A 23,468-nucleotide genomic window follows, 5' to 3' on the forward strand; every position below is an offset into this window, starting at 1 on the left:
GTTGTTCCTGAGAGAAGTAAAGGGCCTTTAAGGAACAATGGAGTCTTGAATGTTTGTTGAGTGAATGAATGAAATGTATCTTCAGAAAAATGAGCCCCTAACCTATTCCACTCAGGTGATTTTTTATTTCCATTAAAAAAAACAAAAGACTCCATCCCCATCTCTATTGGTATTGTTCTAACACCCTTTCTGAGGAAAGGTTTTCTCTTTAATTTATATCAGCATGAGCATCCTCTGATCATTTCCATTTAATCCCTCCAGATCACTTTAAGATACTTATTAAACCACATTGCACTACTGGTTACTGACATCATCCCGGTTCTGGGCCTTATAACTTAAACTGTTAGAATACACACTTTTTGCTTCTGGATTTCTCCACCCGTGATGTGTCCTACATACTGAGAAATTATCTTCCTAAAGCCAAGCTGGGTTTTGGTGGCTTCTCACTGACACTACTGAATAAATTCCAACTCTAATTCGGAGCCTGTATGATGGGGTCCTGGGTGACCACCTGCCTTTGGTTGAGCTTTAGGTAGAGCGGCAGAGTTTAGCTGTTAGCTGTCTGGAGGGCCAACAGTCTCACACACTCATCATGCGTTTTTTAAGGCTTTGTCTGAGCCCTTTCTCCCACTTGAGATGTTTAACTGTTCCTACCTGCTCCCTCAACAAAAGAAAAAAATGGTTTTAGTTTCCTCAAGGTTAAGCTTGAGTGATATTCCTGCTATTTTAGCCATATATTCTGTTTGGAAGTGTGATCCCTTGCTCATCTCTACTCAGATCTTAGTTTATATCACACACAATCATCAAATGTGGCTTGTATTAGAGTTCCTTTGCATATGGATCCCAACAGAACAGGAGTCTAATTTGGGCAGAGAAAGTGTTTATAGCATAGTTCCCTTCATATGGTAGGCACTCAGTATATGTATGTTGAATGTTGTTCTTTCTTGATATAGTGACATGTTGAATTACTTCAGTAATTTAAAAAATTAGTTGGGAAATAACAAGTGTAGAAATATTTCCTCCTTTTGTTTTAGAGTTTTTGAAGCTATTATGTAGATGATAATAAAGGGTGTCATTATTTGGTTCCTGCGTATTCATGTAGTTGTCATTCTCTTGTCTCCAAAAATATATGAGTCGGGCATTATACTTAGACCATTACTTCTGAATAGATGCATGTGGGTCTTTCCTGAGTCAGTGTTTATATGTTCTATGTTCTATACATATTATTTCTCAAGATGAAATTCCTGCCGTGTCCACAGTGAGGGCAGTATATAGTGTGCCACAGCCATGGATGAGTAAGAGATGGCTAGACTCAACATTGGAAGGAAGGGAATTCACTCCATTTTAGACCAGGCATTAAGAAAATATTGACCATAACTTCTGTTATGGACATTTTCAAACATAAACAGACTACACAATTTGATGGAAGAGCACTAGTATATTGAATCCCCATGTCACTGTTACTCAGCTTGCATTATTATCAGCACATAGCCTTCACTATGCCCTTCTTCTGAACTATTTTGAAGCGTATCTTAGACATTTTTCATTTAATCTAGAAGTACTTAGTGAATACCTCTTATATCACAATGTCTGAGAAAGGATTTATGCCCAGAATACATAAGCAACTGTTCCAGCTTAATGATAAACAAACAACCGAATTATGAAATGGGCAAAAGGCTAACAAGTGTTTCACAAAGCACAAAACAAAGTATTTGGCACCATCCCCGGTCATCAGGGAATTGCAGAAAAGAATGACTAAATTTTAAGGACTGATACAGTGTCAAATGTGGGCGAGGGCGTGGGTCTTTCAGAATTCTTGGCATTGCTGGTGGCTATGTAAAACAGTGTGACCATTTTGCAGACCAGTCAAGCGGTGCCTCGTATAGCTAACCCTGTCCTTTCACCCTGTGACCCAGTAGTACCACCCTTGGGTATTTACACAAAAGAGATGAAAATAGTCATAAAAAGACTTGTATAGGAATATTCATATCAGCTTTACCATAAGAGCCAAAAAAGGGGAAGCAGCTCAGGTGTCTATTAACAGAATCAAGATATATCCATGCTGTGCATTTTGCTGATATGTTCAACTAAAGTATTGTGCTGAGCAGGAGAAGCCAGGCCCTCCTCCTTCAAAAGACATATTGTCTGAATGCATTTACATGAACTTTGGAACAGGGAAAATGAATCTGCTATGGAAGAATTTGGAGCAGTAGTTGTCTCAGGACTTAGTGTGAGGTGCATAAAACAGTTTTTTTGAGGGGAAGTTGCCAGTGGTCTCTGTCTTATGGGACTTCTGTAGACCTCTGAGCTTCTCTTTCTGGCACCTCTCCTTTCCTTTAATCTGCCCTACAGACTCTAGCTGCCCCTCAACTCTGTTGGGAGACTCCTGCCTGTGCTGTGGCCTGGGTCCTTGCTCCAGGTAGTAAGCTGGGACTCACTTGGTTTAGCTGTCCTCTCTCAGAGATCACTACCCTTTGTTGCTGATGTCCAATATCTCCCGTTGTTTCATAGATTTTGTGTGTGTGTTTTTTTTCTTTTTCACTTGTTGCATGCATGAGAGTGACTTTTCTTGACCATAAGGGAGTGTCCTGGATGACGAATATATGTATTTAAAAATAATATATTGTCTCACCCCTTACTTACACTGTAAGGCAGATGTTTCATGTTGTTCTTTGCTGTAATTGCAGAATTTAGAACCAAGAACACTTGCCGTGTAGTAGACACTAAGTGGAATTTTTGGAACATACATGTGGTTAATTCATTCTCTCTTGCCTCCTTTTATTCTCCTATTACAAATGTTGAATAACAAAACTAATGCTGTATCTAAAAGAGCATTTTTAAAATTGATTTTTAGAGAGCTAGGAAGGGAGAGAGAGAGAAACTTCGATGTGAGAGGGAAACATTGATTGGCTTGCTTCTTGCACACCCCCTGCTAGGGATCGAGCCTGTAACCTGGATGTGTACCCTGACTGGAAATGGAACCAGCAACCTTTTGGTGCACAGTCGATGACCAACCAACTGAACCACACAGGCCAGGGCTAAAAGAGCATTTTCTAAAAGGTCGTTTGGAACACCAATCTCTAGATTCTTGATAAACAAAGGGTTCTGTAGTAGAATTAGTTTGAGAAATGCTTATGTACTGAGAAATCCTGTGTAAAGGAATTTTGTTCAAATCAGAGTTTTCTAAACTTATTTGACCAGAGATATAATTAATATTTTCTGGCATACAGTCTGAAGAAATAATATAAGTGCAATAAAACCATGTACATTTATCTTTTTCACTCTTTAACAAGAAACATACAGCATGTCACTATATTATGATACAGTTACAAATACAAGAGATTTTTGTATTGTAGATAATATACGACAAATTATATATTTTTAAGTAGCTTTATTGAGACATTCACATATCATACAATCCACTCATTTAAGCTACAGTTTAATGGATTTAAGTATATTCTCAGATATATGCAGCCATCACCACAGTGAATTTTACAACATTTTCATCATCTCAAAAAATAGATATACCCTTTATCTATATCCCCTTATCCCCCAAGGAACCAGTAATCTACTCTCTGTCTCTATAGATTTGCCTATTCTGGACATTTCTTATAAGAAGAATCATATAGGTATGTGGTCATTTGTGACTGGCTTTTTTTACTTAGCATAATGATTTCAATGCTCATCCCGTGGCATTAATCAATACTTCATTTCTTTTTGTGACTGAATAATATTCCATTGTATGGCTATACCACACGTAGCTTATCCATTAATCCATTGGTGAACATTTGGGTTGTTTCCACTTCCTGGTTGTTATGGATAATACTACTATAAATATTTGTGTACAAGTTTTTATGTGGGGACATACGTTTTCGTTTCTCTTGGGCATATACCTAGGAGCGAAATTAATGGGCTCTATGGTAACTCCATGTTTAGTGATTTGAGGACTTGCCAGACTGTTTTCCAAAGCCGCAGCATCATTTTACATCCCAACTAGCATTGTATGAGGGTTCTGGTTTCTCTACATTCTCACCAGCATTTGTTATTGCCTCACTTTTTGATTCTAGCCATCCTAGTGGATATGAAGTGGTGCTACCTTATGGCTTTATTTGCATTGCTCTAGCGACTGCTGACGTAGATTGTGTTTACCTGTCCTTTTTGGCCATTTGTATAGCTTTTTAAAAAACTAAGTTTTTATTGATTTCAGAGAGAAGAAGGGAGAGGGACAGAGGGATAGAAACATCAATGATGAGAGAGAATTATTGGTCGGCTGCCTCTTACATGCCCCCTACTGCGGATTGAATCGTCTGCATCCCAGGCATGTGCCCTGACCTTCTGGTTTATAGGTCGATGTTCAACCACAGAGCCATACCACCTGACAGCAGTTTTGTTTTAATCTGCTTTCTAGAGTAGGAGTCCACTGAAACAGAATTTGAAAAGGGGGCTTCTCTATTTAGAAAAAAGAATTAGTAAATTGAAATGTAGTGGTGAAGGGAGTTGAAACTTGAGGGGTTTTTTGCAAGGTGTTTGAGAAAATCCCCCTTTCTATGGAAGATAGCATAGTGTTGCTTCCTGAGTCATAGCGTGGTGATATGGTGTTCCCAAAATCCAGTTCATACTTTTCATTAAGGGTCATGTGATCAAATTAATCTCAATATGAAGGAAATCTTATTGAGGCTAATTTTATAATATTTTTCATCCAGTATTTCACCTTATGTTGATTTTTGTATTAACATGTGTGTCTTTTTTTATGTTCAAAGGTTTAATACCGTGTTTGTTTTCTTCACAGGTTATGAGTGCCAAGTGAGCTACCCTGACAGAGGAGCAGTGTCGGCACATTAGTAATGATGGATACTGAGAAGAAACCAGAGAACGATGAGGACGAAAATGTAAACAAGGAAGCAGAAGACTCAAGGACTGTTTCATCTCAGGATGTGGAGTGTAGGCCCTTGTCTGATTTGGTAGTGAATTCCTCTGAGAATTCCGCTAGCAAAAGAGCTTTTTCAGAGTCATCAACCAGTGTTTTTGTAGAGGAAGATGGAAATAAACATGCTTCCAAACGAATGAAATTCAGTGAGGCCGAGCCCTGTAGGTCCGAAGAGCAGGGTGTTCGTGGGTTCTCCGAAGTGGAGATCCCGTCCGGTGAAATGCTGAAGGCGTCCTTCCTGAATGACTGCTCAGATGGAGATACATGTCCTCCCACCTCGTTTTCCCTTCTCTGCAGTTCTAGCCCAACTGACACTGTTTCTCTGAAAACAGACACTGAGAAGACGATTGCTCAGGAAATGGTTTCCCTTGACCCAGAAACAAAATCTTTCTCCAGCAAAGAGGTTGCTAGTGTTGGTTGTACCATCGGGAAGATTGATTCAGCTTTCAAGTGCAACACGTGTGACCGTTTGTTTTCTTCTTGCTCAGACCTGGAGAAGCATGCTGAATGTCACATGCCGCTGTCTAAGGAGCCTGCCCACTGCCCTTGCAGCCACGGAGCGGAGAGCAGCCCAGCATTGCAGACCCATGCCACACAAACACATGGGTCACGGACCATCTTTTCTTGTGACCTTTGTGGCTTTCAGTGTGTGGAAGAGAACCTTTTGAACGCACATTGTCTTGGAAAAACACATCTCCGGCGCCAGAATCTTGCTGCTCGTGGAGGATTTGTGCAGATCTTAACAAAACAGCCTTTTCCTAAGAAATCATGTACCATTGGAACAAAGAATGTTCGCGTAAAACCAAGAGCATCTAAACAAATAGCAAAGAATAGTGATTCAAAAGGACTAAGAAATGGTGGAAGCAAATTTAAAGATTTCAGAGGCAGCATTTCTAAGCAGAGTGGAAGTAGCAGTGAGCTTCTTGTTGAAATGAGGCCGTCCAGGAGTACTTTGCTAGAAAAGGGAGAGATTGTTGAAGAAAATGTCACTTCCTTTGGTACAACTCGAAATCCTGAAAACCAGAGTAAAAAGTTAGGAGCATTAGTAGCCTCACAGGGTCTCTTAGATAAATTGGAATCTACCAAAAAGACTCTACAGACAGCACATAGTATCAGCGCAACCTCGAGACCGAGACCTGAGCGAAACATTCTCATGTTGGCTAATAGCTTCCGACGACGAAGCGGCCCTTTCCCCTTAAAAGGCCAAGCCAAGAAAAGGTTTAATCTTTTAGGAATTAATAAACGGGGCACTAGTGAATCTCCCAGGATATATATGAAACACGTTAGAGCACAGATGAAAACAGGTGATTCAGAGTCCATGCCTAAACACATAGAAACGGGTGGCAGTACCCACAGTCTGTGTGTGTCTTCCTCAGAAACCCTGGACCTGAAGCAGGATGAAAGAAATGCCCACCTTGTGAGCTACTTTGACCCTCCTACTGTGAGGGCAGCTTCTGACCGTCAGATGTCGTGTACTTGTACAGTCTGTGGCCAGGTGTCTACAAGTAGGACAGAGTTGGAAGTCCACATGAAAAGGTGCCATGCAAAAGAGGTGAAATTGTCCTGCCAGACATGTGACTTCTCCAGCATGTCGAGGAGGGACCTACATGAACATTTGCACAATCACCAGCTTCAGCAAACTGCCTCTGTCCTCAGTTGTCAGTGCTGCTCATTTATTTCCTTGAATGAAACACATCTTAGAGACCATATGAAGGAAAAGCACAGTATGAGCTTTCTCTGTTCTCCCTGTAATCTGTACTTCTTGTCTGAGAAGGACATGGAGGAACACAAGACAACTGAGAAGCATATTCGCTTATTGATTCAACCAAAGACTTCTCAATCATTTAACAATGATTTGGTTTTACAAACTTTACCTTTAAGTACTTCAGAATCAGAAAACACAAAGGAGACTATGAGCGAGTCAGAAAGAGTGGCTCAGGAAGAACTGACTAAAACCCGGGTAAGCCATGGAAGTGAAGTAAGGCATTCAAATAAACCTCAATTTCAGTGTAAGAAGTGCTTTTACAAAACACGGTCCTCCACTGTTCTCACACGACACATAAAGCTTAGGCATGGTCAGGACTACCACTTTCTTTGTAAAGCATGTAATCTTTATTCATTGAGCAAAGAAGGAATGGAGAAACACATTAAGAGAAGCAAACATCTTGAAAATGCTAGGAAAAATAATATTGGCTTAAGCTTTGAAGAATGTATCGAAAGGGTTTGTATAGGTACAAATGATAAAAAAGAAGAGGTTACGATTTCTGGAAACGAGAGGACAGAAGGCAACGTAGAAGGTGAGCAATTTCAGGAATGTAACTCTTTGGAGAAGAGCATACTCACTGCCAAGGAACAGCCACAGTCTGGCGTAATCTCCAAAGATGATGAGTTAGCTTTGACCACCACTCCAAAGAGAGGGAGACCCAAAGGTAACATCTCACGGACATGTTCACACTGTGGCCTCTTGGCCTCTAGTATTACAAATCTGACCGTTCACATTAGACGAAAACATAGTCACCAATACAGTTACTTATGCAAAGTGTGTAAGTATTATACTGTAACTAAGGGAGATATGGAGCGTCATTGTGCTACCAAGAAGCATAAAGGACGTGTAGAAATAGAAGCAAATGGAAAACAAAGTTCAGATATCATTATTGGCCCTGAAGGGGGTAACCTTGAAGCCTGTAGTAGGAGCACCAGTTCAGAAGAACAGGCTAATAAGTCAGCTGAACCAGATCCCTCCAGTTCAGAAAAACTAGGACATGAGCACGGAGATCCAATTGAAGTTGAAGTCGAAAATGTATTTCATTCTACAGATGGGGAAGCTGGCAGTCATGTTATTGATGAGAAGGAACAAGTATCTCTAGAACCAGAGGCCCTGGTGCAGCAAAGGGAAGTATGCTCACAGAGAGATGCTCTGAGCACAAGTGACAATAAATGTGCACACTGCGAGTTTAGTGCTCACTCTTCAGCTTCCCTAGAACTGCATGTGAAACGGAAACACACAAAAGAGTTTGCATTTTATTGCATGGCATGTGATTACTATGCTGTGACTCATCGAGAGATGACCAGGCATGCAGCAACAGAAAAGCACAAGGTGAAAAGGCAGTCTCACCTGAACTCTTCTGACGTGGGAGCAAGTCCTTCAGAAATGTCCAAAAATGTCATCATACCTGAGGAGCAGCATCGACAAAATTCTGAAGAATTTCAGATAATTTCAGACCAATTACCTGAAACTCTTAAATCTAGAAATGCTACTAGTCGTTCTGTTTTAGATGAGAATACTAACTTAGACATGTCTAAAGTACTCGGTGTTCCTGACTCTATAGAAATTGAGACTGAAGAAGAATCTAATCTTAGTGAAGGTCCTTCGTTTTGTGAAACTTTGCAACAGCCCCTTGCCCAGGACAAAGTTAGGAAACCTGAGGAAGTGGTGACCCTTAACATTTCCTCTGATGGCCCCCCAAGCAAATTTCAGAATGAAAATTCAGGAAGCTCAGCTTTAATTTATGAGACAAAGAACAATCACAATAAATTGAATGACATCGGTGATCCAAGTGCACATTGTGATAGCGATGGAGGGAATGGAGGAGACCATGGAGGTGAAATCCTCAGTAAACATGGAGGTCTCGGAGATCTGGATGGAGCCCATTCAGCTGAAAGCACCGTCCCTGTTGTGATGGGAATGATGGGAGGACAGCTAAACCTGGATAGCCGTGGTCAAGACCAAGTTGGAAATGTGCAGAGTTCAGTGGATTTGAAAGCTATGCAAGGAGATTCTATATTGGAAAATAAGGAAATTCTGATGAATTCCCAACATGAAACTGAAGTTGTTATAGAAGAGGATGGTCCAGCTTCTGATAGCACGGTTGAAAGTAATGATGTTTATGAAACTATAATTAATGTTGATGATAAAGGACAGGCCATGTATAGCTTTGGCCGGTTTGATTCTTCCATAATAAGAATAAGGAACCCGGAAGATGGTGAATTGATAGATCAGTGTGAAGAGGGTCTGATAACAACAGAAGTGAGAATGAGTGAGTCACCCTTAAAAGACTGTGCTCAAGGTGTGAAAAAGAAGAAACCTGAAGGCAGCTCCTTTGGCGAATCCACACGAATCCGTTGTGATGACTGTGGTTTCTTAGCAGATGGGTTAAGTGGACTGAATGTTCACATAGCCATGAAGCATCCTACAAAGGAGAAACACTTCCATTGTTTGCTGTGCGGAAAGTCCTTCTACACAGAGAGCAACCTGCATCAGCACTTGGCTAGTGCTGGCCACATGAGAAATGAACAGGCCAGCGTGGAAGAGCTTCCAGAGGGCGGGGCCACCTTTAAATGTGTCAAATGTACAGAGCCCTTTGATTCGGAGCAAAATTTATTTCTGCATATTAAAGGGCAGCATGAGGAACTGCTCCGGGAGGTGAATAAGTACATAGTGGAAGACACTGAGCAAATCAACCGAGAGCGAGAGGAGAATCAGGGAAATGTCTGCAAGTATTGTGGCAAGATGTGTCGCAGTAGCAATTCTATGGCATTCCTGGCCCACATCCGCACTCATACAGGTATGTGAACCGCGGCACCTGTGCTTCTCTATAACATGCCCTTGAATGGTAAAATCTGGACATTCCCTCCCACCCGATACGCAATCCCTGCTGCAGTTGCTGCTGGCCCTCACTCGGTTCACATGACTGCTGGGTGGTGCTTGGGACAACTGCCATAGTCATTTTTGACACTTAACATCTATGAGGGCCTGTAGGCCTCATTGATCTCAAATATAGGCTCTTTCACAAATACCTTTCAATTTTATCAAAAAGCCTAGTGCCTCTGGTGCTTTTGTTACATTCCTGTCTCTCATAGCTTTTCACATGTTTTAGGTCCAAACTGTTTGGTTTTTCAAGGTATCTATTAAGTGACACTGTTTCAGAGCAGCGGTCACAAACCTATTGGACTTCATGGACCACCAGGGGTCCGCGGACCAACGGTTGGCGACCGCTGTTTCAGAGGACATATTAAATGGCTTTTGAGGAATGAGATAATAAACATTTTCATACAATTTTACGGATTTAAAAATATTCATTGCCAAGTAGTTTATATCCAAAAGTATAATTCCCAGGCAACAGAATTCTACTTTCAAAGATCAGAAATAGTCAACAGCTTTCAAAGTCAGTATGTTCAGGGGTTTGTGTTCATTGATACAGGACCTGGTAGAACCTGGTGAGTCTCTGCTCTGCTTCGTGGTTAATTTTAGGTAGATATTTTTTAAAAACTTTTTTTTTTTCTGAAAAATGTATAAGCCAATGTTCTAAATTTATGTAAAAATTCACTGCACTGTTTCTATAAACCTGCCATACATTCTTTATTTTAAATAGACAGCTTTTCTAAATCATTGTGCTCTGCTTAGACAAGTTCTGTCTCCATGGTTGAATTTATGAGTGGATTTGAATAATAAATTCACATTTTAATGAACATATTTTCATTAGAACTATAAGGTTTATTTTACTGTACTTTAAAATAATGGCTTATTATTAAAGCTATACTTTAAATTCATACAGTTTTTGAAAATTTTTGCATCATCACAGGAGAAAGACAAAAGAATATGAAACATTATTTAATAGTTTAGGGTGATTAAACATAGATAAAAGTTTTTAGAGAAAGTATCAGGGAAACCTACACAAGGTTCATCTAGGTTCTAGGTGAATATCAGCATTGTATTCTTGATTCCAGCTATTCCCAGTGCAGCGGAGTCCTGATGGTGGTTTGTTGGCATTATTAATACCTCTGTGCATGCTGTATTACAGCTTACTTTCTGAAATGATACAGTTTTAGAAATTGGGCTTGTTCACGTGCACAGAAAAGATGTACTTTCTTAACATGCCCTCTTAAGGCAGATAAAACTGAATAAAACTAAGAGGAAAATGCTAATGGAGCTCTTTTTAGAATTCTTTATGCAACTGTCTGGTCAAGACATGTTGCTTATAATTGATGTGTCCATTACTTGAATTCTCTTGTAATTATAGTCAATAAGTCTTGTAAATGTGTTAAAGCTCACTAAAAGCATACAAATTCAAGAACAGAGTAAGGCTAATAATTTAAAATAATCAATGTAGGCATTTCAGCACTTAATTTCCCTTGTGTGTTGATAGCTGATCATTCTTAATCCATTAAGATTTATTTAGTCGTTTACAATGCAAAATAGGTTTGCACTGGTCACTTGTGCCATTTGAAAATGTCCACCAGGTTAAGTGCAGAATGTAGTCCATTAGTCTTCCTTGACTATATGTATTAATTGCATTTAAAATCAAGTTAATGTGGATGTGAAAGTGAGGTAACTATCAATATGTGACAAAGTAGCCCTACTTATATAAGTTACATCATTGATTGTAACATTTAGTAAAAGTTAGCATACTTTTTAACATTTTGTGTTGGGCTTATCAGCAAGCACATTTTTGTTGTGTTCTGAAGCACAACAAAGGCGCGATCCTGAGGACACAATGCCCGTCTGCCATTTCAGTCTTGCAAGGCATTTTTTGGAGAAGTTGCTCTCCAGGTTTTCACTCCCAAGTTTTTTTCTTGGCGCCTCTTAGAATGAATTGCTTTTCTGATCTGTTGCTTATGGCCATGAAGTAGTAATGCAGGGACTGTTATTAATGGTTAACTGGAAAAGGGCTTACTCTTCCAATCCTTGTTTTTATACTTTGTGATTTACTATATGTTTTATGTAACCTTTCCTTCCCATCCTCAGTACGATGAAAGCAGCACTATAAGAAATAAATGAGTTGGTCATCCAGAATTATAGGGAAAAAGCGTTGCAGAGCTTCCAGGGTGTTTGCTGTCTGAAGCCACCGCATGAGCAGAAAGAGCAGGGTCTCCTTTCCCATTACATGAGTGGTACAAAACCCTGGTCCTCTTCTCTCCTGCATCATTCTGTTAGAGCTTTAATTTCCTGTAACAGGGAAGGTGTCTTTAAGCTAGAATACTGCAAGCCTTCATTTTGTTCGAGTGTACTGGTCACTCATGCTGTCTAGAAGTGTTCACATGTGGGGAACCAGGGAGTTGTATGATTTCACTGAAAAATTCCCAAGCCAGGACTGGTGGTGTCTGTAACTAATTATGTGATGGTTTTTAGAGGTTGAGTTGGCTTAAGAAGAGATGGTTCAGGAGAGTTGGTCTGTAGGAGGTAAGCAGAGTGAGAGCATGGATGTGATTCTGTTCACTGCTTCATCTCTGTGCCCTGCACACAGCTGGCTCTCAACGTTACTGTTGGAGAAGTGAATAAGTAGATGGACAGTTGCGTGAATGAAGTAATGAAGTGCCAGTGTGTAGGGAGGATTGTAGCATTCAGGCTAGAGCAGTGATGGCGAACCTTTTGAGCTCGGCGTGTCAGCATTTTGAAAAACCCTAACTTAACTCTGGTGCCGTGTCACATAGAGAAATTTTTTGATATTTGCAACCATAGTAAAACAAAGATTTATATTTTTGATATTTATTTTATGTATTTAAATGTCATTTAACAAAGAAAAATCAACCAAAAAAATGAGTTCGCGTGTCACCTCTGACACGCGTGTCATAGGTTCGCCATCACTGGGCTAGAGTTAACAGGCATTAGATGCTGGGTGTATACGTCTGACTTGATTCTTCAAGACCTAAAGTTTTATTAATTTTTTAATTTTAATGTTTGCATAACAGTCAGCTATGACTGATGGTAAGGAAAGTAGTACCTCTGGTCCCCTAGTGTTTGGATTTTAATGGCACAGAAAGATGTTAACACAGTCTACTTGGGATATAAGATATGAAAAATACTCAGAGCCTTCATGATTTCTGCATGAAAGCTGTCAGCACAGTAACTCATTCATGTGTTGTCAACACACTAGCAGTAATCACTGAGACCTGAAGGAGCTAGAGTGTCTTGCCAAGGAGCCATGTACAGTCCATTGAAAGCACTGAAGGTCTGTATCTGGCCCTTTGTGGCACATGTGTTCACACAAGGAGGAGCTCATCACAATGTCAGCGTAGGATGAGCAAGACTAAAGCTTAAATCCACAAGATAGGTATTTTAAATCCTTTCACTATATTGTAATACAAATGTTGAGGGAGCTTTATTCTCTTTGTTTGAAGTCCTGGTGTTATTGTTAAATTAATAATTTCATAATTACCTATTATCTTGAATGCATTTTAATCCAAAGTACAGGTAAATTGGTTCTTTCCACTTATGTCTTTTATAAGTCCCTTTATAGAGTTCTCTGTTGAGATGAAGTGTTTCAAAGTGGTGATAGGCTTAGTTTTATCAGAATCATTTAAATAAACTGTAGTTTCTAATGTGATTGATAGAATGTGATTGTTGTAAGCTTCAGTCTCAACCTGCTTTTGACATTTACACATAAAGCTGACTAGATATAACCATTCAGGTGTTAAATATATTTTACATCTACTTCTAATGGCAGAAATGGAAGTATTGAGAGATCTGGCTTCATTGTCATTGAACTGTGAAATATTCAACCTTGTCTGCCCGTGCTAGTACTACTGTTGACTTTTTTATTTCTGTTAGAAGATTAAAATTAAATGCTTCACTTTTTTTGTCAGCTTTTGGGAATTAAATTGAAATTTAAGACTCTAAAATTTTTTACTGAGTGCTTCAATTTCAACAAAGTATTCTTGGAGGATTTTTTTTCCAAGGGCACTGCACAAAGGTTCATTGATCAAATTTGATTTATTGCATTTTTTTTGTTTGAGCCTTTTTGTATATTTATTCAAGTTCACATATTTCATATTCTGTCTGATCATGTTAGAAGAGGTGTTTCACCAAATAGGGACTCAACATGATCTGAAAAATCTGGAAACATATTGCACTGACTTTAAACAGTGATTTCTGTGATTTTCATTTATTTGAAGATTTAGTGGCTAGAAAATCAGAAAATGGTGTATATATGTTGCACCTTAAAAAGTGTAGCTTCTCATTAATGTGGATACTGATTATCTGTAACTACACTGGGTATAGTCTGCTACTGACACTAAGTTTGTTGACTATGAAATAGTTTTGTGTTCTCATTGAATATAGATTAATTTTATTTCTTTATGAAATAAATTGTTGGTACTATGTTTTTATGTTGAAATATTTGCTCTTGAAATTAATAATAACTAACATGTCAGTTCTTTTGGTTTGCAGAATCAGTACAGATTTTTGACTATAAAATGACCATAAAAGCAAATAATTTATCCATTGCATATTCTTAAATTCTATGCTGTTAAAATAGTAATATAGTGACTCTTTGGGAATAAATGTAAAAAATATCTAAAATACCATTATTAATGTGAATAAATTCAAAGCTGCAGAAGTTTATTTACTTGATGACAAATATATTTGAAAATATCAGCTACTCCGTATGCATTTATGTTTTTAAAATGTCACATTTTAAATGTGGAGTGACTGTAAAAGATACTTTTGTGAATTGTAAGGAAAATATTTAAAATTATTTATCTCATCTCATCTACTTGATACTAGTCACCTGGGTCACTTTTGACTTTAAATCTTAGAAATATTATTGAAAATTAGGGACACTCATTGAAGCATTCAAGTCTCCTTGGTGGAATAATTATGGAATGCAGGTCATTTCAAGTTAGAAAGGAATGCAAGTGCTCCATTTTCGGGACAGAAATTTATAATTAGATTAAAAGTATGATTTAAGGTCTAAGCCTCTTTTTAAAGTATCAGTACAGTATTATTCAAATTCAAATAATATTTTATGTTAAATTTACTTAGGATCAAAACCATTCAAGTGCAAGATCTGCCATTTCGCAACAGCTCAGCTTGGCGATGCCAGAAACCATGTCAAAAGGCACCTTGGGATGAGGGAATACAAGTGTCATGTGTGTGGGTGAGTAAATTGAAACCGTTTCCACTGTGTGAACCAGGAAGCATGTGCAGGATATCCATTGTTTCAGAATTCAGAACTGATAAGAGTAAGAGGGGCTAAAATTACACATGCATATCCCCCTTCCCATTGTTATGATAAATTCCTTAAATACAGTTATGACATTCTTCTCCACTTCTAATCCTGTATTGAAGATGAGCAATTTTATGGGCTACAAGGTCAATTTGAACCTGTAATCTGTAAATTGACTAAATTATAGGATGTTCATTCACATTGGCAGAGAGAACTGGAAATTCCATTTAAAGACATAAAAAATACATAATATAGCTTTAGGAGTGTATATGTATGTTTTTTTACTTTTGCTTTGCTGCTTTAATTTTAATCACATTAGTGGCTCTTTGGATCCATTGGACATATTCTATAAGGAAACACAAAAAAGGACCTAATTTTGGACAACTGGTTACTATTATTGCAGGGACGAACCTTTAAAAAACAGTGTATAATGTATGTTTTCATGTAACTTTATTTCAAAACTTATTTTCCTTTTTTAGTTAATGGGTTTTTCTTCTGATGAATCATTCACAATCTTTAGTTGTCACTCAAATGTGTTACATTTAATAGGAAGCACTGAGATGTTGTAAAAAGTTTTAAAATGCCATGACATACCATGGTGTCTATGGTATGTCATAGGACATTCAGAGCTGGATCTTAATACCCTACTTCTGATTAAAGATATATTTTAATGTTATTATGCCAGAGAAATGAATTAATAAGTGTATCACATAAAAACACTTTCTATGTGAAACCTCAGAAACCTGCAATTCTTATGTCTAATTCACAAAATAATTTAGGTTCAATTAAATTATGCAATGTGCTCATGTTATATTAGGGTTATTTTTTTATTTGAAAATTCCTCTGGTTGGCACTATTGTGTAAATATAAATGACTTTTAAGTCATAAATACCTGGTTTTTCTTGGATACTACACTTCATCCCAAGATGCCATTGCATTTTTTGACTCTTAAGATAACTTTAAAAATGACTTTGCAAGCACTTTTATTAACCATGGTCTGTGATTTATTCATGGACAGAATTGATGGTTCAGTGACTTGCAGCTAAAGTAAATGAAGACGAACCTTTGCCCTAAAGCCCCCTGAAGATCAGTGCAGAATGAGTTTTGTTGCTACTGATTTTAGCTGCAAGGGTCGAGCGCCAAATGGTTCATTTTAATTGCTCTAGGTCTTGAAATTAAAAAAGATATCTCATTTATTGTTTTTACCATATGAGTTATAGGAAAGAGGAAGGCCCTGACTTCAACGAAAATTTGCTGTTAGATGACCATAAGCAGTTTCTTCCTCATTCATTTCCACAAAACAAACAATTTTTGCATACTACTGTTATTAGAAATCTAATTCCATCATTTTTATTAGGGTTACTAAGACCCTGGAAAAGGACGAAGAAACTTTTTCAGAGAACAGTTTTTAACACATGTAGCATCAAAAACGATACATGCTTGATTGGCTTTGCTTGTATAATTTGAATAATGCACACTTTGCTTAGCTCAATGCTTACCACATACAACTGAAATGTTGCACTAGCGGTTTATAGATTTGATGCCCAAGATAAAGAATTGAAAATGCATGTAGATATATTGAGTTTTATACTGCTATCGTAGAGTTCTACATGTATGTGTGTGCGTAGGAAAAGCAATCTAGATTCCAAAATTGTATCTCTTAGAATTATGGTAGTCATTGAATTGTATCTGACCATGAAATGATAGATCTCTTATTTATTTTAGAAATGAAGTTTAATTTAAAAGTTACATAATAATTTTACAGTATATTTTCACAATGCTGCTAATCATTCTGAAGAATTGAAGTAAACTAAAAAATGCCTATTGATCTATGTTGTTGAAGTAGAAAATAGTGAGTTAAATACCCTTCAATGTTAGTGTCTCATAAGTTGTTCATGTGTTTCAAAGGGATAGGGCAGTATGTAAGTTAAACATTAAAGTGGAAAACATAAAAAAAATGTAAGAGTTGGCTACCAGATTAGTGGCAGTAGAGAGCATTGGTACATTAACATCACTGACAATGTCAATTCATTATCATTGATGGCTAAATAATCTTAGAGCTGTTCCGTGGACCTATTAGTTCCTGAACATAAGCAACTCATGCTGCATTTCTTCATTAGCTTTAATTGCTATAAATTTTACTTTAAAAAAAAAATCATGCTTTAAAAGGTGAAGTGATCTTTCAGGAACATTAACGGTATAATTTTGTCACAAACAGAAGGTCCTACACTGTGTTTTCTTTTTTGCAGTAATTAGTGTCTTAGTGTATGTTTTTTTTATAACTTTATTAATAACCTCTTCATTATTTTAGTTGACAGAAAAAAATGTTTTCAAATAATTTTGATTGCACGATACTATATAAAAATAGTGGGGCAGGCAATATATTTATTATTATTTTTTTTATTAACCTGTTGGTTTTCTTGGAAAAAACCACACAAAACAAAACCTAGTATTTTATGGTGAAATTTATGGAAATAATAGTGGATCTTGTTGACTCGAGCTCAATATTAATGTTTCAGATTATTTGTGATTGAGTTCTTTATCATATCTTTATGTGTCTTTTATTTGAACCTTGACGACGCTCATCAAATATATAGCTGATATTTTTTTCTGAGGCTTAGTTTAAGATTGTGTATTAGCTACTCTCTTAACAAAAGCTACCTTTTAAACTTTCATTTCAGTTTTTAAAATCTACACTGATTTTCTTCGAATCTTTAAGCTGAATTTTAAGATAATCTCTTATCCCTTCTCAGCAAATCTTAGCTACAATCTGTCATGGATTTAAGTTAGTTTGAAAGAGAAGCTGAATGTCTTCGCAGTCTAATTCCTACTGGGTAGCTGGATTCAGAACTTGGGATTTAAGTTTTGTTTACCCATGTGGTTTACATGCTCATAGCATGGTAAAAATTAAAAAAATGTATTGCTTTGAACTCCTGTTTTAAGAACATGTTATAGACAACTTTATTTAGAAGCCTTTTATTTTACTTTTACTTTTAGGAGGAACAGTTTTTGAATAATACACCTTCTTAATGTGTTTGTTATATCTGAGTGCAAACTTGAGGACTTTTATAGAATACAGATGTATTTATATATACTTGATGGATAGTTAACATGGAAATGGCTATGGGTCTGATAGAGGGTTTAGTGGGGGAGAAAATAGCAAGTAATGGAAAGCATTCCTATACATAAGTTAAAATTTTTTTGGGGGGGTCATATGTTTAAAAACAGGTTAAACACATATTTTTACTAAATCCATGATCTTTAACTTCGTTTATTTTCAGTAGTCAAGAACTTGAAAATCTCAGTGGCTCAAAAAGTCGTTATAGATACCGTGTTTTGTTAAATTTACTTAAATTTATTTAATAGTGTCTCTCTGTGTGTACATATAATAGTATGTATAATACTCTAATAAATAGTATTTATGGAGTGCTGTGGTTTAGTGGATGCCTTAAGTAATATTTATTTGTTGATCTCTATAGTTTCATGAGATTGTTTATCTCATGTTTTTTATCCTTTCTGTACAGATGATAAACTTGAGATTAAGGGTATTTTTAGTAATGGACTTAAGTTATGGAGTAGTAATGGTAGACCACTGTTTTCTTCCTTTAACTTCCATTTTCCTTATTTCTCTGCTTTTTGTAATATTTGTTATTTTGGTTGCTGTCTTTTATTTGTACTTATTTTTTCTCTCTAGGTTGTTTTCACTAGCATGTAATAGCTGCAGCTTATCTCCTTTCAGCCCCTAGCCACTCTTATTTCCTGCTTTTGCTCAAATTTATGTTCTTTTAAAAAATTGCTTGTACAGTGTTTTACTTTAATAATATGTTATTCAGTCTCTCTTATTTGTATCTCTCTATTTCACTTTTCTCATATTAAACTGCTGTTTTAAAATTTTTTAATTTTTCCCAGTTTTTTATGTGTTGATAATTTATTACACTTGAGCGGTTAAAAGTTAAACACTTTAATAAAAAAGTTAAACACAGTATAATAGAGAAAAGTGCCTAAAAAAGTGAAGATTTTATTATCTTTTCATTAGGATAAGAGGGGTAAAATTGATCAACCTGAGTTATTGTTTTTCATTACTGGTTACTAAATAAAAAAGAGTTAGTAGAAAACTAGTCAATTCAGTTAACCTAGGAAATACACCTAACTTTGTATGCCATAATTCACAAAACCCTGGTATGCATGATTTATGGATTATGGTATTTTCTGATTGATTTTCTTACGTCTCATCTTGAATCTTGTGTATAGAGTTAAATAGTTGAGTAGAATTACCTAATCAGGAGAGAATAAGGGCATTTTCTAAGTCTGTCACCTCTGGGTTCATGAAAAGATTCTAGACATTTTCTATTGTGTATTAGTATGCTTATGAACTGTTTATTCTAAGCTGGCTTAAGTAACCTTAAACAGAAAGTTACTAATGCAGTAAAACTCTATGTTTTTTTTTTTTTGCATGTGTGGCATTACCTAGTTTTTGTGCATTAGAAGGGATCTCTATGTAGATGATTATAATGTCACTTTCTGACCTTTGCAGCTTGAATAATTGTAAATCATTGCTTCATAACGTGTCAGAGAATGTCTGTACTAGGCAATTAAATGGCAGAATATAATAGACCAAATTATTGCCTGTCATGTTTTCAACAACACAGTTAGTATTTGAGTTACACTTAATCATTACGTGCATTAGCAACTTCATTGGAATCCAGCTTCAGGCTGAGCATGAAATACATTACATTATTTAAACCTCTAATGGTACAAGTCATTTATTTGTGTTGAAGTGTACAACATGCAGAGTTTCATAAAGCAAGGAACATTTGAGAGCTTAATTTATCCAAATCAAAGTCTAAATGCAGATAAACACAAGTGGCAAAAATTGGTAATTTTTATAGGCTGGAAATATTTAAAAATATATGGTTGTGGGTAATTGTAGGCAGCAGGAATAAATTAAAATCACTATTTTTAGTCTTCTCTGAGAACTAACACTGTGTATACCTAAGTCATTAAAAGCACCATGGAATTGCATTTTTAGCTGAACAGTTAATTACACCCATCATATCTACAGAGGTATCCAAATAAAATAAGTAGTTGGTTCAGCTGGTTGTTTTGGTTAAAGAGATATAGATAGAAAAACTTTGTATTGTGGCATGAATTATGCTTATAACAATATAAAGTGCAGCATCTCCCATTTTTATAAAAAAATCTAAATTAACATCAAAAGTACTCTTATAAAGGGTGTATTATATTTAAAAAATATTTTAATGCTTTTTCTTTAACGATATATTTTGGTCTTTAGTATGAAATTTTCAAAATGCCACGTAATGATTACTACTGTCTCTCTTCCTGTCAGTGAGGAATACAAACTGAACAAAACTAAAAAATTATTTTTTATTCTTCTGATGTTAAAGCTCTTGAAAAGTCATTTAAATAGTGAGTGGACATTATTTTATATTTTTTACACACAAATCAGTTTATAATTTGAAAGTCAAAGAGATATCTTAGTTATAATATTAACATAAAAAACATTCAAACATTCTCAGCTCTGATTCTAGGGTGTTTTCCAATGAACTGATTTGTAAATGTAGGAGAGAATTGGGGATAGGGTTAGGTCAATGGAAAAGAAACAGAAGAACATTTTCCCTACGCTGTCCTCATGGTGAAAGGAGACATGTACTACCCTATTCTTGGTTTTTGTGGCAGCGTTTCCTTGAATTTTTGCCATGGCAAAGTGGAGTTATAGATTTACTCGAAGGTAGTAAGTATGATTCTATATAATAAAAGCATAATATGCTAATTAGACTGGACGTCCTTCTGGACAACCTTCTGGACGAAGCTGGGGCTGCGAGGGCCAAAGCAGAGGCGGGGCCGAGGCAGCCGCTGTGTGTGGGGCCGAGCCCCTTGCACGAATTTCGTGCATTGGGCCTCCAGTTAACCTATAATAAAATAGAAATTAAGTACACATTGTCACTTCTCTTTGACAATTGTGTTGCAGTTGTCCTCTCTCTTTAAGATCTATCCAGCGAAAAAGTCATATTTCAGTGACTTGAGTCATTTTTGCCTTTTTTTATTTTAAAATGGTTTTGTGGTGGCTTTAAAATTATATTGTGGACTCTCAGGATTCTTTAGCCCTCCTGACCTCTACAGTGGAGTACAGGAGGGTAGCCTCTCTCCTGGTTTCCTTTGCCTGTTCTGTGATTTTTTTCTTTATTGTTAGCCGGTTGTCTCCCTCCTTCTTCCTGTTTATTCATGTGTTTGTGGAAGTCCATTACTTTCTAGAGGGATTTGCTCTTTGATGTGTCCTAGACAATGACAGAGGAGGTGTTGGGAATGTAGACAGGAGAGAAGCATAATCAATGACTCATATATTCATTCATTTCCTGTGGGGCAGATTCTCCAGAGATTCCTCTTGTGCAGGCCCAGTGATCAGGTAGTGCAAGGGCTCTGTAGTCAAATGCTCCATGTGGGAGTGACAGACATAAAGGGAGATGCCCCTTAGAAGTAGAAGTGAGAGATGGTGGTGGGTAGGTGCTCATTCCTGCTGAAGAGCATGAGGAATGGCTTCCTTTAGAGGTTATGTATGAGTTGGGCCTTAAAGGATGAGGAGGCATTCACAGGGCAGACTCAGACATTTTTAATAGAGGGAACAAAAGAACAAAAGTAGCAAAGAATGGGATAGCATGGCATATTACGAACACTGCAGGAAATTCCTGGAGTGGAAGTGGCTAGATGGGGTGAAATGGGAGATTAAAAAAATGTTAGATAAACACTTATGCCAGTGCTGCTATTCTTTAGGGTAAAAAGATCAGAATAATATCTGACTCAAATGGGTACAGAAAGCTTTGGTAAAGAAATGTCCTAGTCTTGCTCGCCAATTCAGGAAAGATTTCATTGGATGGGTAGCATTTGCTGTAGAGGTGAGTGGGGGTAGGCGGATAACCAGGGCTGAGCATTCCAGACAAGGTTTCGGGGGAGTTCTGCCAGGAGCATGTGTTCAGGATGGGCATGGATTTCAGCCCTGCCAGAGGCCAGATCGCTTGCAGGGAAGGCAGACCCAGGGGTGGCTGGGTGAGGCGGGCCTGGCCAGAGCACAGCCCTGTGCCCTGCAAGGTGCTCAATGCTGGCCTTTATCTCCACTTTCCATAAATTTTTTTTCTTTCCATCACTTGTCTGCTTTTCTCCCAGCTTCCTAGACTCTGGATAGGCAGGGAAGGGAGGAAATAGAGAGCCTCATGGGAAGGGAATTGCCACTTCAGAATCAAGGGGCCTGGGAATTTGCCATGGGAATTATTTTTAGGAGAATTTCACTGTTTGTAATTTTAATTAGGGACATTATTGATTGTGGATAATTGTAATGAACACAGGTTGATTCTGGTTCCATATACCCTAATATAGTGTAGTTCCAAATAATAATTACAAGGACATACAATTACTGGGCATGCTGCAGGTGTCCACCTGTAACTAACACATTGAAAATGGATGGTAGAGTGTTCCTACACCCAGGTCATTTGGATGGGCCTTGTCACCTGGGACAGGCCTGTCCATCTAAAGTATAAACACTCAGTAATGCATGTTTTTCTCTTGGTCATCGGTACCTTCCTCATTTCAGAGCACATACATGGTTTTATGTTTCTGTGGGTTCTCCCTTCACACCTCTGTCCACTTTAACTCATTCCCAGGGTCTCTTTCCTCCCCTTGCTGCCACTTGCATTTTACCAAGAATTAGTGCCGAGTCTTTGTTGTGAAGATCAGAGTGCTGAGTAGCTACAGTTCTAGGCACTGTTAATGCTACCCTCTAGATATAGGAATTTTTGTTTGATTGCTAATCCTCACCCGAAGATATTTTTTCCCATTGATTTTTTTTAAAGAGTGGAAGGGGGTGAAGGGGAGAGAGCGAGAGAGCGAGAGCGAGAGAGAACTTTGATATGAGAGAGACACATTGATTGGTTGCCTCCCGCACATGTCCTAACTGGTTCCGATGATGAACCTGCACCGAGGTACATGCTCTTGACTGGGAGGGAATTGAACCCGAGACCCTCTGGTGTGCAGGTCAATACTCTAACAACTGAGCCATGCTGGTCAGGGCTAGATATAGGAATTTTTTACAAATTATCATTGGTCTGCTATTCCCATTCAATTTTTTAAAAAAAACTGTTTACTGCTGAGGGGCTATAGGAATACAGTATAATGAGCTGTACCAAAGAATGCTTGTTTTGAAGGGTTTATAAAGGGTTAATTAGCATCCTAATCCACATGCTAGCTTTACCTGTGGTTTATGGGAGCTAGAAGAGTCTTCCTATAAAATCCATTTGCCTGTAATCTTCCCTCTGCTATAGAAGTGCTGCTATAAATGAAATAGATGAAATTGGTCTCTTGTTAATATGGCTGGTCATTATCATGATTATATTAGCAAAGAAGCAAGATTTTTATTTTTATTTTAAAAATATTTTTATTGATTTCAGAGAGGAAGGGAGAGGGAGAGAGAGATAGAAACATCAGTGATGACAGAGAGTCATTGATTGGCTACCTCCTACATGCTCCTCACTGGGGATTGAGCCCGCAATCCAGGCATGTACCCTGACTGGGAATCGAACCATGACTTC

General features: G+C 37.5%; 1 protein-coding gene across 2 annotated transcripts in view; it reads left to right on the forward strand.

Annotated features, from left to right (window-relative positions):
• Nucleotides 1–23,468, forward strand: part of ZNF407 (zinc finger protein 407) — a 386,314-nt gene that overhangs the window by 19,275 nt on the left and 343,571 nt on the right. For both annotated transcript variants that reach the window (XM_070420472.1, XM_070420471.1), the window contains exons 2-3: nt 4,790–9,492; nt 14,688–14,802. In XM_070420472.1, coding sequence (XP_070276573.1) covers nt 4,845–9,492; nt 14,688–14,802 — 4,763 coding nt within the window. In that variant the 5' untranslated portion in view covers nt 4,790–4,844. The remainder of the gene's footprint in view (nt 1–4,789; nt 9,493–14,687; nt 14,803–23,468) is intronic.

Source organism: Myotis yumanensis, unplaced genomic scaffold (assembly GCF_028538775.1).
Source record: "Myotis yumanensis isolate MYYU_CA2020_CCGP unplaced genomic scaffold, mMyoYum1.0.hap1 SCAF_7, whole genome shotgun sequence".
Lineage (NCBI taxonomy): Eukaryota > Metazoa > Chordata > Mammalia > Chiroptera > Vespertilionidae > Myotis > Myotis yumanensis.